Below are 17,269 nucleotides of genomic sequence, written 5' to 3' on the forward strand. Positions count from 1 at the left end.
ACAAATCAAAAATTAATTATTAATGCGGGTGTGTATTTGAAATGTAAATATTAGGGCAAACGCAAGTAGCTCTTCACAGGTGCACAAACATATGTTTATATATATATGTATGTATATTTATGAGTAGCAAAAAGTGAAAAAAATATAAATTTCCAAACAAACATTAATTATAAATATTCTGTTGAATGAGTTGAATTTTGAGCAGCACTTCTGAATGAAATGAGTAAACAGTTGAGATGGGAAAGTATGAATAATAAATAAAAGTGAAAGTATTTAAATAAAACTATTTATAGTTTGCATCAATATTATATATGGTAAATAAGAAAACTATAGACAGATGATATGTGGTCAAAATTTTCTCTTATCAGTTTCGAAATGTAAGAACATGAAAATGTTTTGAAAATATTGGAAGGTGGTTCGTAAAGCCTTCGTCTCTCATAAGGGGCACAGATACTTTCGGAAAACTTGTTGGTCTGATAGCGTTCTAAAATTTCTCATATCACCCATCACTCAACCTTAATTAATGAAACCCCTTAAAGTGTTTCTGTTAAGTTCAGAACCTCCAGGGGACGCTAGAATCGATTTATTTTCTAAAATGTATGAACTTAGCGCTAAAAATCATGCAGTTCATTCGATTTTACGAAACACTCCATTTACTAAAGGGTGATCCAATTCGAGATTCCCTACTTGCCTAAAAAAAACACAGAAACTTCAATTGAGAATATTTAGTATCACTCGAAAGAACTCAGATGGTCCATCTTTTGAGTCCAATTTTCGATGATTCGTTCGAGAATTTCGACTGGAAACTGACGAAACCAAACCTTTGTTTCTGGGAAGAAATGACAGGTCTTGAATCTCTTCAGGTTGCTTTTCGTCCTAAAGGCAATTTTTTGTCTACATACCCATTGAACCAGAAACGGGCCTCACCGCTGAGCACATTTGGCTTGAAAACGTCGAATTTTCGCGTACACTTTCAGCTACCGTTGCTATATTTTCTTCGCTGCGTGCTGGACGTGGTCTATTCGGTCGAATATTATCCAATAATGAATGCTGGGTCTCAAGATTGGTGATGGTGTTGCGGATAGTGCTCTCGGTAGGCCGATTATGTTGAACATTAGTTGAACGAAGGCGCGAAACACATTCTTTATAGAACGTGAGTTTTCGTAGTTGAACGATTTTTTAACGTTTTGTTTTCAGCATTGTTCGGGCATAAGTCTTTCCATGATGAAATGCCAAATAATACTGAGCAAAAATAACATGACAGCTTGATCCAGCTCACGTAAGATTTGTCAAAAAAGGTTTTTATACGAGTTTATGATGAATGGAGAGGGTCGTAAAAGTATGACTGTTTCCCACCATCCTTAGTTAAAGATTTCATTACCCATTTAAAGGTATTTTTTACTAGTTAGGAACGTGATTTTTATCTAATCCAACACTCACTTTTACTGGAATAGTAAATTACATTTTCTTGCTTTTCTAACTAACACTTCTCTGAAGCTCTAACCTGTTGCACACACCACCTACGTTCGTTTAGGTTTCGGGTAAGTTGTGATATAAAACGCTTTCGGGTACTTCGAATATTGGAAATTTACTGTCATTTGACCACAGACAAACTTAGGCAAGCACGAATTGGAATTCACGAGTCTATTGTTTATTAAAAAGCATTGACTTATCCAACTACCCTTGTATTATAACAATATTTTGTATTTGAAATTTTTTTGCCTTAGTCACAAACGAAATGTGTTTTCAGCATTAGAGTTAGTCTTAGATTTCGTATTCATATTTCTAATAGCAAAACAATTAGCGAAAATGAACAACAAATATCGAAGCAAATCAAAGTACAGTATGTTTATAATGCAGTAAGCAGAAACCAATATTGGAGTAAGGAATTTATTTACAGAGCAAACAAAGTTCGACAGTCTGCGAAATATGAGCGCGGACATGTGAATTGATTTATGTGCCATATAATATAATATATAGAAGTCTATATGTTGCTATGCTCTAATATTTTATGTGTCTGAAATTGTTGCTGTATATGAAGTATATAATTACATACAAACAATAAAAACTATTAATTCCCAATTAACGAGTAGTTATATAGAAATTCACTCAAATGTTCAATTGGATTGCATATGGGGCACATGAAAAGTACTCATACTAAGACTCACTCATTTACTCAAATTGGAAAATGTGAAGAAGCGTCTACATATAGCTGGTACTCGTGTGTAAATATTTGTAGTAAATATGTATGTAGCTATGTGCGCGGCATGCGGTAGCTGCTGACCGATTTTAAAGCAAAAAAAAAACAAAAAAAATTGCAAGCACAACAAAATTCACTTGAGCACTTTAGCAATTGAGAGTTTCTGTTGGTTAAAAGAAGAATTTATTATTTCTAGCAATTATTGCAAATTTACACTTTCAGTTATACGAAAGTATCCAACGAATGCAGATCGAATATTGAGTGATTGTTTGTGGCGAAAGAACGTGTGAAAATGACTGAAAATTTCTCATTGTAATGCATAAGAGTCTGGGGAGATTATAGATTGTAAAGAGTGCTAAACGTTACTTGTGACTATTTAAAACTTTTTCAGTGAAGCGGGCATGGAAATACGCATGCAAGAGATATTTGAAGCAGCAATGTATAGAAAAAATATTTTATGAAAAAAAAATTCTTTAAAAAAAATTATACGTGCTAAGTAAGACTGCAAAAAGAGCTAAAAATTTTAAACAAAAACATTATACAACAACAAATTAGCGACAAACTGTGTACGAGCGCATAAAGAAAAATTACGCAAACCCAAAGGTGGCGAACAGAGAATCTTCATAATTTAACGCAACACAAAAGACACGCAACGCAGAGTCTAAATGCATAGAACAAAAGAAAAAAGAACAGATAAAACATTAAATAGCGATTAAAACTAAATGAATTGGTGAAAATATTTGCATGACTTTTAATGCTGACGTGCACTGTGTGGAATTTATATTAAGAAAAATCGTTAAAAATATACAATTGAAAAACTGGAGGCGTGAGAAACGGACATAACAAGCAAGAAAAAACTAAAAAAATTAATAAATAAAGAATTGTGTACACAAATAGTAATATTAAATGGAAATAAAAAAAAAAAACACAACAAACATTTACGAATTTAAGTAGTAAATTAAAAAAAAAAACCTTTTAAAAAATAATAAAAAATCATAAAAAATTTAGAACTGAAAAAATCTTAACAAATTCTTAGATAGCACACAACACAGTGGCAGAACTTGTGACGAAGAGAACGAAAATAAATTCGGCAGCACAAAATAGATGTCAGTGCGCTCTCGCTCTCAACATTTCAGGCGCATAGCTGAGCAATAAGTAGAAAAAGTCACAAGAAATTATATTCAAATAAGTAAACTCATAAGAAATTCGACCAACGCGTACGGCGCGAAATATTTCCAAATTCTTGCATCATTTTCTGACGCTGCGCGAAAGACGTCATCGTACTATTGCCTATTTTCTCCAAGCTGCTGGAGCGCGCAACTACGCTACGTACATATAAAAGAAAAACATTTAAAGACAAAAAAGGCAAAAAGCCGCAAAGAAAACGCGAAAAAAGTGAGCTAGGCGCAGCGCCACAACGTTAAAGTGTGAAAAAGAGTGTGCAAACACGCGAAAATACTTTTCTGTATCACTGAAATTCTGTTCGCCAAGGCCTAGCATCAAGCAGTGCGCGCCACACACTCAACATATAGACATTACAAAGAAAAAAATCATCAATACATACATAATATATGTAAAAAAAATACATTTACATATATATTTTATTGCTTGCCGAACACTTTGCTGTGCTTGCGAACTTTGCCGAACACTAATTCGTGTGGCACACCGCGCACCCGCTGCCATCTTCCGTTTGCCGGCTCGGCCTTGTTCATCCGCTTCAAGTTGACAAAATTTCCCGGCATCCGCTGACAAGCTTTTCCTTTGCAGCCGTCTTCGTTTGTGCGATTCGTGTGCGCGCACCAACACACATACATATATATATATAGTGGGAATTGGTCATCGTTTGCGCCTTCGGCAACCTTCAAAGCATCCGATTCGGCAACGGCAACATCATCGGCATCATAGACGTCTGCAGGCGCCAAATTCTCGATTCACATCGAGCTATAATCGGACTTGTGGCCACGTTAGGCGAACAGTCTGCTGAAATCCGTTGTTGTCGTCGTTCGCTCGTAGTTGAAATTTGCGGCGAAATAATTTGTAAAATTCGTTATCCGTCCATGCCATGCGCGATAAAATCACACAACTATTTTGCTTGCAAAAGAACGCATGCAAAAATAATACAACAGATAATCGAGGTGTGTGTTGTTCATTAACGGTTCTGCTACTTACACGTTGACATATATATGCAAACATACATAAATATATACTTACGTATATGTGCATATACATATTCATGTATACATATGTATGTATGTGCATATGGACTCTATATATATTTACGTGCTTATTTAGTAATGCGTGTGCGTGTGTCTGTGTCGCCTACATAATTTTACAGATTTTTTGAAAATTTTATTTTTTATATTTCGGCTAAAAATAAATCGTTTGCAGTGGTTATCGAAAAAGAAAAGCACATTTTTTGGACAGTGTTGGAGGCATTTAAAATAGAATCAATGGACAATGCAATGCTAAATGTTAGAAGTAAAAGTTAAAAAATAAAAAAACATGAGTAATAGAGAGAAAAATAAAGAATTAAGTTGAAGCAAACAAAAAAGTCTAATAAGAAAAAACAGACCGATTACGACTAAAAAATTATAAAATGTATTTATTTTAAACAAAATATAAAAGTATTATAAGAAAATAGAAAAAATAAAAATAAAAAAAATCAATGGCATAAAAAAATAAATGAAACAAGATATAAAAGTAACAAAATTGAAAAAAATAATAAAATAAAATAATATCCTAAATAATAGAAAGTTTCTCCTACAAGTGCTTGATTTTAATCGGTCGGTTTGTATGAGAGCTATATGCTTTTGTGGTCCGAGATTGAAGCGTTGTCTTAAAAAATACTCTATGCAAAATTTCGGGAAGATATCCCTTCAATTAAAAAAGTTTTTCATACATGGACTTTTTGATGGATCGGTTTGTATGACAGCTATATGCTTTAGAAGTCCGATCTGTTCGGAGATTGAAGCGTTGTCTTGAACAGTAATCTATGCTAAATTTCGTCAAGATATCTTTTCAAATAAAGAAGTTTCTCATATATTACCTTGATTTTGATGGATCGGTTTGTATGACAGCTATATGTTTTAGAAGTCCGATCTAAGCAATATCCCCAGAGATTGCACCGCTATCTTGGACAATAATCTATGCCAATCTTTGTGAAGGTATCTTTTAAATTAAAGAAGTCTGCCCATACATGGACTTGATTTTGATAGATCGGTTTGTATGGCAGCTATATGCTATTGTGGTCCGATATTGGTGGTTTCGGCCAATGAGCATCTCTTATGTGAAAAAAGGATGTGTGCAAAATTTCAGGACGATATGTCAAAAAATGACTGACTGAATGATTCACGTATATACTCGTAAGTATATACACAGATGGACAGACAGATGGATATGCATATGTAGTACTTTAGGGTCTCAGACATTTCTTTCTGGGTTTTACAAACTTCGCGGAAAAACAAATATTTAAATAAATGAAAAATCATATAGATCAATAAAAAAAAATTTCGAAGAATATAAAAACTACTACAATTAAATCTAGTAAAACAACTAAAAATGTAAAACTATAATAAAATATTTGGTATCAATCAAAAATCGAATAAAATATTAGAAAAAAAGTAATAATAAATATTACAAAATAATGATGACACAGTAAAACAATGAAGAAGAACTGAAACAATTAAAACAGATAACATAAAAAAATCTAAAAAAAATTCTTAAAAGAATAATTAACTATAATAGATATACTAAATAATAAAATTTGTACCTATTGAATAGAATCCAAATTAAACATAATAAAACGAAATAAAATTCCAATTCTATAAAATTACTGAAAAAATAAATGAGTGTAAAAAAATTAATAAATAAACATAATATTTGCTCTCCAAGTAAAATCATTAAAATTATTATTTTTTATAATTTTCAGTAAAAAAAAACAACAAGAAACATTTTTCTTTAGCGCAAATATTAAAAAAATTGTTAAAAAAATTTTTTTTTGTATTAAAATTCAAACAAAAATAAAAACAGTTTCAAAACTTATATTTTTAAGTGAAAAAATTGTTTCAAAACATTTTTTTTAAGTTAAAATAATTGTATATCATAAGTGAATTAAAACCAAATTTGCATTAAAAACCTTGCTAATTGTGCCACTCTCTTTCTTTCTTTTCGTTTCCGTGCCATCCTTAACAATGGGCATTTGTGCACAAATTGTGAACTATTGGCATATTGTGTACGAAATATAAATTTTATTAAATAAAAATAATAAACAAATGAAACAGGACATAATGTGCCAATTAAAGTCACGAGCAACGGGACAACGGGTGCCAATGGGTCTTTTGGGGCAGAAGGGCCCGAAACAGAGACCGACTCATCAGGGACCGGGGGGATGCGGAAGTCGTTGGAGAGGAAGGGCTCAGCGCCGAACGACGCTGTTCACCTCCAGAGACGGGTGGGACTCTTCAGTGGGGTGGCTTTAATTGTCGGGACCATGATAGGTGAGTACAATGAAAATATACTATATACATATGTTCAAAACATACCTTAAAACAGTAATAGTAAGTTATATTAGATTTATAAGTATGGCTGAAATTCTTTAAATACTTATCTTTATTTAGGTCTCTTCATAGTTTGAATAGTTAAAGAACTTAAAAGTTTACTAACAAACAATATTTTTTTTCGAAAGTGTCGTAAATATCTTCGCAGAAAATTTCCAAAAACAATACATCTAATTCCTTTTTTGTTAATTAATGTTTTATATTACATAATTTCAAACACGAATTGGACAAAATAGCATGTCCAAATTATTATAGATTTATTTATAAGAAAACATTCATAACAGCTGCTGAGATGAGGAAGTAAGACATAGTTTGATTTTTAATAGATCCCATGTTTAGAATCTGCTGAAATAACAACCCTGCAGCGAAACACCAAATATATATTAACCTGACTAGAACAAGAAGCTTTTCGAAAGAAATAGTCAAATAGATAGGTAAAGCAGAAATATACCAATTAAAGACCGATTTTGGAAATTGTCTTCTTTGTTTGAGCAGTGGTTCTATTCCAGAATACACAATATAAGGTCTAGTAAAAATAACTTCATTATCTGATTTAGGAGAAATATGCACCGCTTTGTTCAATAACTTGTTAGCTATCGATGTGTGTGGCCTGATATCATTCTGCTGGATGATCATTTCTCCCCTATTAGTCAAAGCTGGCCTCTTCAGATGGTTCAATTGCTATCAGTAGAGGTCTGAATTAAAAGTTTGGTTGTATGGAAGCAGGTCAAAGTAGATAATTCTTCGTCAATTCCACCAAACACACAGCAAACTCTATTGACAGTCAATATTGGACACAGTTTGAGTCGACTCGGCGCTATACGTCCATGACCGTTTTCACTTGACGCTGTCTCCCGCTGCTGCTCATTTTACTCAATTATCAGCTCTAATCATCAGCTTCAGAAATTGATCGAATTTGGTACAGCTGGAGTTGCAGGGGAACCAGGTGCCGGACCCTAAGCACGGTAGGGGTTTTAGATGGGCCTCGAACCCTACCAAGGTGGTTAGTGGAGCTATTCCATACGGTCAATTGGTATTGATAATTGCTTGGCAGTTTTTGGGCACTGATCAACGCATTGATTTGATTCGTTGTGTGTTTGAGAAGCGTGGGCTAAGGCTGTCGTCAGCACATACCTACGTAAAACACACCGGATGTGGCGTTTACACAACGTGAGATACAGAATATTATGGCATAAGTACATACAAGTATATCGGAAATATAATGGATTTATTTTTAATAATCCTAGAAGCTTCTATTTTGAGCTGATTTGTTTTTGGTCGTAATCTGAAATGATGTTATCTCATAGAACATAAGCACGCAAAAATATCAGTTGCTTGTATGGAAAAAAGGCAGAAAGCTTACTAAAAGAGCTTGGGGTTAAATTCCAACTAGGATGAATAATTTATTCAGAACACAGCAGTCATATACATTTCATATTTGTCACTAATTTAGTAAGCTAGAAATCTTAGCAAAAACATACAATATATTTAAGTTACTATCAAATGAAATTACCACTCTAAAGTAGTAACTTTCAAATTACTCATACAAATTACCACTGACCGGAAATTGCATGAAAAATGTGAGTCTGAAAATTAGCACCCAATATTAATTTTATAATCCACAGTCATTACTTAACACGTTATGAGCTCATAAGCAATGGTATTTTGCGCGTAAATATACATGATTATTTATAGCAAAAACAGTTTCTTATTTCTCAATGATTAAAATGTGATTAAAACAGAATTTATTATGTTTATGTGTTTAAAGCGATTTTAGTAAACAACTTAACATTAAGAAAGCGCATGAAATGCCAATACACATACAATATTACATATTTAAGTAGGGCCATATGTATGTATGTATGTGTATGATGAAAATATTCTTCTGCATATAACAAATAGTATATACGAGTATAACTTTGGTTATCTGCACATGTATGTGTGGTTGTCTGTAGACACGTAGGCATAAATATGCGACCAAAGTGTTATTAAATTATATTAATATATGTATTTAAGTGAAAATTAAAAACAATAAAATTTTTCGTCCATGAAATCTGCAAAAATATTTTGATTGCAAGATGTTTGTATATACGTATTTCATAAAAAATTTAAAATAATAAAAACAATAACAATAATATTTGTAATAGTAATAAAATAATTCGATTAATTCTTTATTATATATTTATACCATTTTTTTCTGGTTCTTACTGGCCACGTTGTTTTATAATAAGGTGACTTGAGTTTAATTAATAAGGGTAGAATATCATTTAAGAAGATCTTTAGCTTGGTTGTGATCGAACAGTTTATATAGCAGCTACGTAAATGATTTTGCAATATGGAGTTACAAAAGTAGACCGATAGGGACAGCAAACGACGCCATAATTTTCCCTGCTCTTTCAACATGTCTCTTCAGTAAGGTTTGTCATTTCATCATGGAAAGTTGTAGCAAGAACGAGTCGGAAATATTGAAATTTACTACCGAAATTCGAAGTCAGTGGCCTCAACTTGGTCAACTGGTCGTCATAATCGTCCCGACAGATCAAAAAGTGAGCGTCTAGTCGAAAAACTTGAATCCACAGATACAGTGCAAAATGTTCCCGCGCCAGTGAAGCAAAGAAGAAACTCGTAGAGTCGACAATATTGCTGCCGCTGGCGCATTAATTGAGGAAGACACAAATCAGTCTCTCACACGTCGTTCAGAAGCGTTGGGCAACTCTGTGACGTTTTGTGGCGAATTCTGCGAAAAAATCTGGCCTACATCCTTAGAGGATTAAATTGACGCCAGAACAGAAGCAGCTTGATCACCAGAAGCTTCGTATGTTTGTGAATCGGGCTGAGCAAAAACTTGAAATTTATCCAGATTTTCATTGAAAAATCATCTTTAACGATGAGGCTTATTTCTGGCTGAAAGGCTTCGTCAATAAGCAAAATATGCGCTATTGGTCAGGCAGCAATCCACATGTACTCCATGAGTCACCATTACATCCTGAAAAAAATAAGGTTTGGAGCGGTTTATGGGGCGGCGGCGTCATTTGGCCGAACTTCTTGCGTGATGATAAAGACCAGCACATTACTGTAAACGGGAATCGCTACCGCTGAATGATAACTGAATATTTTTGACCTAAATTGGATGATATGGACTTAGACAACATGTGGTTCCAACAGAACGGCGCTACAAGCCACACAGCGAATGTCACAATCGATTTATTGAAAACCAAGTTTGGTGAACGTGTTATCTCACGAAATGGCCCAGTCATTTGCCGCCTCGGTCGTGCGATTTGACGTCAATAGACTATTTACTGTGGGGCTAAGTCAAGTCCATGGTCTATGGTCAAGGTAACAAGCCAGCGACTATTGATGAAGTTCTGTATGTAAATATCGAACCAAAAGTTCGATATTGGTCATCCTAACATTATGCTTGAAAACCGTCAGGCCGTTATACTGAAAATTTTAATAAAAATCAACTCATGCTTTGATTTCCCTTAAAACAGAATGTAACATGTACATAATCCGCCTCGATTGACAATTCCAACACTACAATAAATATCCATCTGGTATGTGTACATACTTATATAAACAAAATTTAGCACAAAAAATGTTTAAATATCATTTTCGAGATGTTAAAAATTGTTGCGTGAAATTAGGACATGAAACGTCAAAGACATTAATATGAATATATGAAAAAAGAGATATATGAGAAAAAAGAAAGAGAAGACAATAAAACAAACGCCAAATGAAGCGTACAAACAAATGCAACTAGATAAATGAATATGTTTCACACTCTCATGCGTAGGTGTTTTGGCAAGCGACGCGAAGGCTCGTAAAAAATCGCATAGCAAATGAAATGAACCACATGACTATCACTAATTAAGTTATTTGCACACACATTCAAGAATGAAAAATATAAGAATTTTCAATGCTAATAAACTTAAATTTATGCTGATAGCATATAAAAACCTGCTAGAAGAAATGGGTGTGTCAACAAAGTGTGGATGAATTTATTACATATATAATAAAATATATACACATTAACTTATCAATCATATATATACATACATATATATTTTTAGGAACACTATGAACGTGTGAAACTTGAAATTATTCATTTTAGGATTCTGATAGTTTAGTATAAAACATACTTATCCCTTTAGTGGCGTTGGGCTAAGTTCGGGTGCAACATTTTATACTCTTGAAACTTGCTGGAATATAAGCTTTACGATGTTAAACGTCAACCAGAGGATCGGAATCTAAGCAATTTTGTATATACATACAACATATAACTTATACACTGACCTACTACATACATATATGTATATTCGGCATAAGATTTGTTAGAAAAACCACTACCTTAATGGCTGCAACCTCGACTTGGAAAACACTGCAATAGGCAAGAGGTCTGAAGCTGCAATTGGTACAGAGCTCCTGATAATAAACTCCTCCACTAACGCGTAAGTTTTGACCCATCCGTAAATAAACACCCGATTCTTCTACTCCTACGGCTTCTTCCCTTGCCGGTATATGGACAGAGTTTTTGCGACTCCATGAACGAAGTGATCCGGTATAAAGTCAAAGTGTTCTTTTAGAAACCCCGAACCTCAGAGTCTGATAGCAACTTTCGCAGCTATACACCTTCCGATGATGTCTATGGGCACTATGTGCAATATGACGTTTGAGTGGACGTTAGTAAACCACAGATGCAGATGAGCGCCGCCCGCTCTCGAGTTTCTTTGCAAGTGTGGTCTTTTTTAGAGCCCTCCACTACATAAAGACTCCATAAAATATAATGGGCTTAACTATTGTGTCGTATAGCCAGAGGATCTCTTTCAGTGAGAGACCCCAGCTTTCGTCAATGGCTCTTATAGTACATATTTAGTATATTAGATAAATATGAGGAATCCAAAAATAGATTTTTTTATAGTTTACAAACTTAAAATCACCATAATCAAACCTTGAGCTTTCTGTAGTCCATAAATTTCAAAACTCGATCAAATTTACACATTTTTTACGAAATTCTTATATATTTAAAGATTTCTTAGAGGTTAAATGAACTATTGCATGCTTAAACATAGATTTATGAATGAATTATTAACGAAAATTTAATGAGAAATTTAACAGTTGCCAAGGAAATTATGAAATAAAAAAAATTAAATCGTCCATATATATGAATAACCTAATCTAAAATGTGTCTCGGTATTTCGTGCGTATTGTAAATATAAACATAGATATATTTATATATTAGAGTGGTTCATAATGAAACGATAATTTTTTTTTTTCATTTTGTACACTGAAAAATTGGTTTGCAGTAGATATCTCAAAACAATTACCTCCCAGTATGAGCACTTTATTTTAATAGTCCAAATGAATGAAAAAAATGTAGGATCTCTTGTGCACTTGTCGCGCATTGACAAGACTACACAGTAAGCATCTGGATTCCCCACGTATGATACACTGGAAGAGGTAACGATGGTGAGACCGCAGAGTCCGTTAGAATTTGTGTGAAGCGCAGGTATCCTCAAGGACCTAGAAACTCCATCTGGTATCGCAAAGATCCAAAACTGGTCTATGCGTGTCTTACTGTGCTTACCAGATTAACCCAACCTAACCTAATATTAAGACTTCATATTTTTGGATGCTTTTTGAGGTGTCTACTAACCAATTTTATCGAGCCAAAAATTGCTCACCCTAATATATATGTATATACTTATTTCTATATACCTATATATACATATGTATATATATTCTTGCGTTCGTGCATTTTGTCACGCCAAAAGTGGTAACTGAAATCGCCTTCGCTATCAATTCCAAATTTTCTAAAACAATTTCAGCAAAACATATTAACAGTGAGCATCACAATGACCCTGCGCTGAAACGTTGTGACCATTGAAATATCTTACATACGCACATAGAAACACTTACACAAAATGTGCGAGTTTTATTATAATTTCTTTTTGCCTATTTTCTGTATTTATTTATAATATAATTAGAACTTTTTGTTCTATATTTACGCAAATTTACAGTTATAGTTGTTCACAATGTCATCGTAAAAATATAATAAAAAAATATTTGTCAGTTGTGTGGCGCCAGAACATTGACCAGCCTTGTGTGGAGGTCAGGGTTTGATTTTATTTGAAGTAATATTTGTAAACAGTTTTTAAATATGTAAGTTTGTTAAGTGTGTTAGTCTTTTGGTAAATCTAGAGAGCTTTCGTGGATATTCAACTCAATTTAGAAATGTATTTTGTTGAACAGAAAGACATGTCTCGAGAAGTTGGTTAAAATCATTATACAGTTAAGAAAGTTAGGTTAGTTAGTTTGTTACAGTATATCCATCCTAAATAATTTTCTCATTTAAGTTCAAACATTTTAAGTTTTAATATGTCACCCTCGGTCTAATTTTAACTACTAAAAATTTTAATATCTAACTTTTTGGTGCCTCTCATAGCAATTGAGCTTCAAAAGAACAACCATTAACCATTGTTTTGATTATGAAAAATTAAAATCACACAAACAATCCTACATATAGTACATCTAATCCTACTTGTACACCTGGCGTCCGTTCATAATTTGTATGACCCATAAAGGCATCGCGTGACAAATTATAACATTCTAGTAGCGTCAAAGGTACAATAACGGCACATAATACATACAAATAAAAATGCATTAAACGCGTACCCATATTTATGGACACATACATATGTACAGTTGGCACATAAAAATTTAGTATGCAGAAGCCTTGCCCTTTATATATGTACATATCCACACTATATATATACATTCGTACATACATGTATCTACGGTGCCTCTGAATGTCATGGCTCTAAATGTCTATTGCAGTTTAAGGTCGAAGGTCAAATAGAACCGAGTACATACAAATTTCTTGGATTATTGCAATGCAGTTGCTCAAGGACATTCGCAATTTGTGCGGCACATATGCTAAGGGTTGTTAAAAATTGAAATTAGAAAAGCTACATAAAACTTAGTTGAAGTGAAAGGAAAAGCTTGGTAGATTTTTAAAATTAGGCTAGGGGTGGAGCATTTTAGTTTGGCTATTTAGTACATATATATTTGACATTAGACTTGTAGAATTTGGTCTCTGTTCGTCGAGGAGATTACTGTATAAGGCACAATATATGTACATACAAGTATATAAATGATCAGCGTGACCAGCTAAGTGGATTTAGCCATGTCCGTCTGTATATACTAGAACTAGTCCCTCAGTGTTTGATTTAACGAATCTAGAAGCTGCAAACATATTGTTCAGATTGAACCACTATAACGTATAGCTGTCATACGAACTGACCTGTCAAAATCAAGATAAAGATCTTCATAATAGATCCGTGTTTCTTGTTCTGAAATCGACTTGAATGTTGTTTATATCAAAAAACGTTGCTAGAAAGAATTAGTAAAACGAAAATGCATCTGCGAATATTTTTTTTTTTCATTTTTGCCTATTTCAACAAAAAATGCTACATCATATATAAATATAGTAAAGAAATAGCTCATATTGACCATATACCATTTTCGTGCATTATTTTGTCGAAAAGCAAGGTCAGAAAGAGAAGCACGTTGAAAAACATATGGCAAACAGGTGTGAGCGACAGCGTAATTGCCGGAAAAGTGCGAAAATTGCTGACGTAAATTGAATTTATCACATGCAGTTATCAGTTTACAGCATAGCTGTTAAATTATGATTACGATTAGTAATCGGTTAGATTATTTTCTAAAAAGAACGTAATATTATTTAATTGTGCGTATGAAATATTGGGATTTCGTAATGATTACGATTATAAAGAATCAAAAAATAATAAGGATTATAATAAATTAATGAAAATAATCAAAAATTATCAAAATTAATAATTGATTCTTTTCAGCAATTCTTTTTGATTATTTTTGATTACTTTCAATCCAAAATACCAAACAACTTTTTTCTTTAAATTTTAAGACATTTTTTTTAAATCGTTTTTTGTATAATCTGAGCCTCAGATTCTGAGATATATGCATTTATATGTATATATGTATATATATTATATTATTATAAATATTATATTATAAATGATGATATTTTTGCTATTATTAATAGTAATTCAGCCATTCAATTTAATCAGCCCCATCGCGAAATTTCCCAGTTCTGACCATCAGAATAAGCTTCAATGAGCGTAGCTGATATTTACACCTGTATGAAAAACAACAATGCTGAAGGGAGTAGTGTTAGAATTCAAGAACGCTTGTTAACTTGTTGGTACGCTTACGTTAACAAGTCAAACAAGAGCTTATAAAGATAATCGTGCTTTCAATGCACAAATATTGAAAAGTAATGAATTACTTGCAAATAATAGGCATTTTGATTTTGATATTTTGATATTCTTAGACTATTTTTATTAAATTCATTTATCTTTATACAGACACAGATAACGAAGAAGGAACAAATACTACTCCTGAGCCAAGTGCTAGTGATCGTCGGGCTTTTTTGACCCATCACTTTTTCTGTTACTTAAATGACAATTCAAGAACAGACGACACTTGGGTAAAACATTGCAGTCTAAAAGAAGCTTTTGTTGCCTTTAATACTCTCCTGACATCCTCAGCACCAGTAGAGAGGCTATTTTCCTTTGCGGGGATAGTGAATAGTCCAAGGCGCCAGTCAATGTCAGATTTATCATTTGAGAAATTGGTGTTATTGAAAGCAAATTCTAAATGGAGTTAATGTATATTTTTCTTGTTATTTTGTTATAAAGGAATTTTGTTATTTTTTTGGTGTTACATTTAGTTATTATGTCTTGATTCAAGACTCTTGAATGTCTTTATTTGTTGTACAAAATTGAATAAAAAAATTTATTAAAAATTAAAAAAAGCAAAAAAGGGGTTTTGGATTGAAAAGAATCAAAAAGAATCAAAAATAATCAAAAAGAATCGCTGAAAATAATCAATTATTTATTTTGATTATTTTTGATTCTTTTCAGTAATCCAGAGTAATCCTGATTATTTTTTGAATACTTGTAGTCTTAATCATTACGTAATCTACTTGGGACCAAGATAATCGTAATGTAATTAATTATTTCACTCTCAAATACAAAGTAATCAGATTACTAATAATTACGATTAGTAATCAAAACTTAACAGGTATGGTTTACAGTGACCAACTTCCAAGAGGGTTTTTGCAAATGTCGGCAAATATGTTATTATAATATTTTCATAAATATATACACATATATAATTTTACAAATATTTTGCTTACTTCGTTGGGGAAGCTTATTCCCTTAAACATAATTATGTTGTATGTATGATTTGTGATAAAACTAATCACTTAGAGAACAATATAAAATTTAAAAAAAATATATTTATGTATGTTTTTTCTCAAGTACGGCTTTGAACCAGAAAAAAATACTGGTTTAAACAAAAATTATCGTTATTCTTCAAAGAGTAGTTTTAATTATTTTTTTTGCTATTATTTCCTCCTTAAGAAAAATATACACATATATTAGCAATCAAATAACTTATAATAATTTTTTAATATTTATATATAAAAAGTAAGTGTCACGTTGTCTGTCCGCGATGGACTCCTAAACTACTGAACCGACTTTAGTAAAATTTAGCACACTGTGTACAGTTCGAACCAACTTAGAAGATAGGGTAGTTTAAACAATTCATAAATAAAGAATACAGTGAAAGCTCTCTTAAATGGACGCTCTACTAAGCGGACATCTTCATTAAGTGGACAGATAGGCTGGTAACCAGACACGGAGAAAATTAATAAATAAATAATAAAAAATAAATTCGTTATTTTTTGCAAAGAAATTTATTTGTATAAACATATTCAAAATTAAACCTAAAGTACAATCCCTTGGATTCTTATACCGACGAAAAGGTTTTAGCTTTTATTCGTAAATAAAATTTACATTGTATTGTCTGGTTTATTATATGAATAATGGTATAAAATTTATACCACAGCAAAGCGTGGTTGGATATCCTAGTTTATACATAAATATTAAATTGTAAAAATTACATTTAAAAAAATATATTTTATTTATATATTAGCTTATAACATATATATTTATAAGTATTGATATCAGTTATATATTATTTGTTTATTTCAACATTAACATTATTTATTCATTTCATAGATATTAATTAAATTTTCTTAATAAATATTTTTAACATTTTCGCTTTACGCTTAATTTTCAGGGTCTGGAATATTTGTGTCACCTTCAGGTCTACTAGTTCGTACTGGTTCCGTTGGTGTTAGCTTTATTATATGGCTGGCCTGTGGTTTGCTCTCCTTGTTGGGTAAGTAAAGGCAGTAATCAATTAAGAAATTATAGATTTACGCTAATACGCTGTCAAATATTGTGAAGACTAATACTTAATATTTGCCAAATCTTATAATTGTTAACAACTTCCCATGCCTCAACACATTCTGAACCTTATGCAAAATAGCATAACTCCACTATAGATCGAATAAATTGAGCCATAATAGTACCCGGAATTTGTAAATAAAATGAAAAATATTTAATTA

At 32.3% G+C, this 17,269-nt stretch overlaps 1 protein-coding gene across 2 annotated transcripts in view; it reads left to right on the top strand.

The window, feature by feature from the left end:
• LOC105222882 (b(0,+)-type amino acid transporter 1) overlaps positions 1-17,269 on the top strand; it is a 68,967-nt gene that overhangs the window by 41,884 nt on the left and 9,814 nt on the right. Inside the window, exons 1-3 of one of the 2 annotated variants that reach the window (XM_049455117.1) lie at positions 3,196-4,335; positions 6,481-6,696; positions 16,939-17,040. In XM_049455117.1, coding sequence (XP_049311074.1) covers positions 4,263-4,335; positions 6,481-6,696; positions 16,939-17,040 — 391 coding nt within the window. In that variant the 5' untranslated portion in view covers positions 3,196-4,262. Of the gene's footprint in view, positions 1-3,195; positions 4,336-6,480; positions 6,697-16,938; positions 17,041-17,269 lie in introns of those variants that run through there. The other variant, XM_049455118.1, reaches the window with a different exon arrangement.

Source organism: Bactrocera dorsalis, chromosome 4, assembly GCF_023373825.1.
Source record: "Bactrocera dorsalis isolate Fly_Bdor chromosome 4, ASM2337382v1, whole genome shotgun sequence".
In the NCBI taxonomy this organism is placed as follows: Eukaryota; Metazoa; Arthropoda; class Insecta; order Diptera; family Tephritidae; genus Bactrocera; species Bactrocera dorsalis.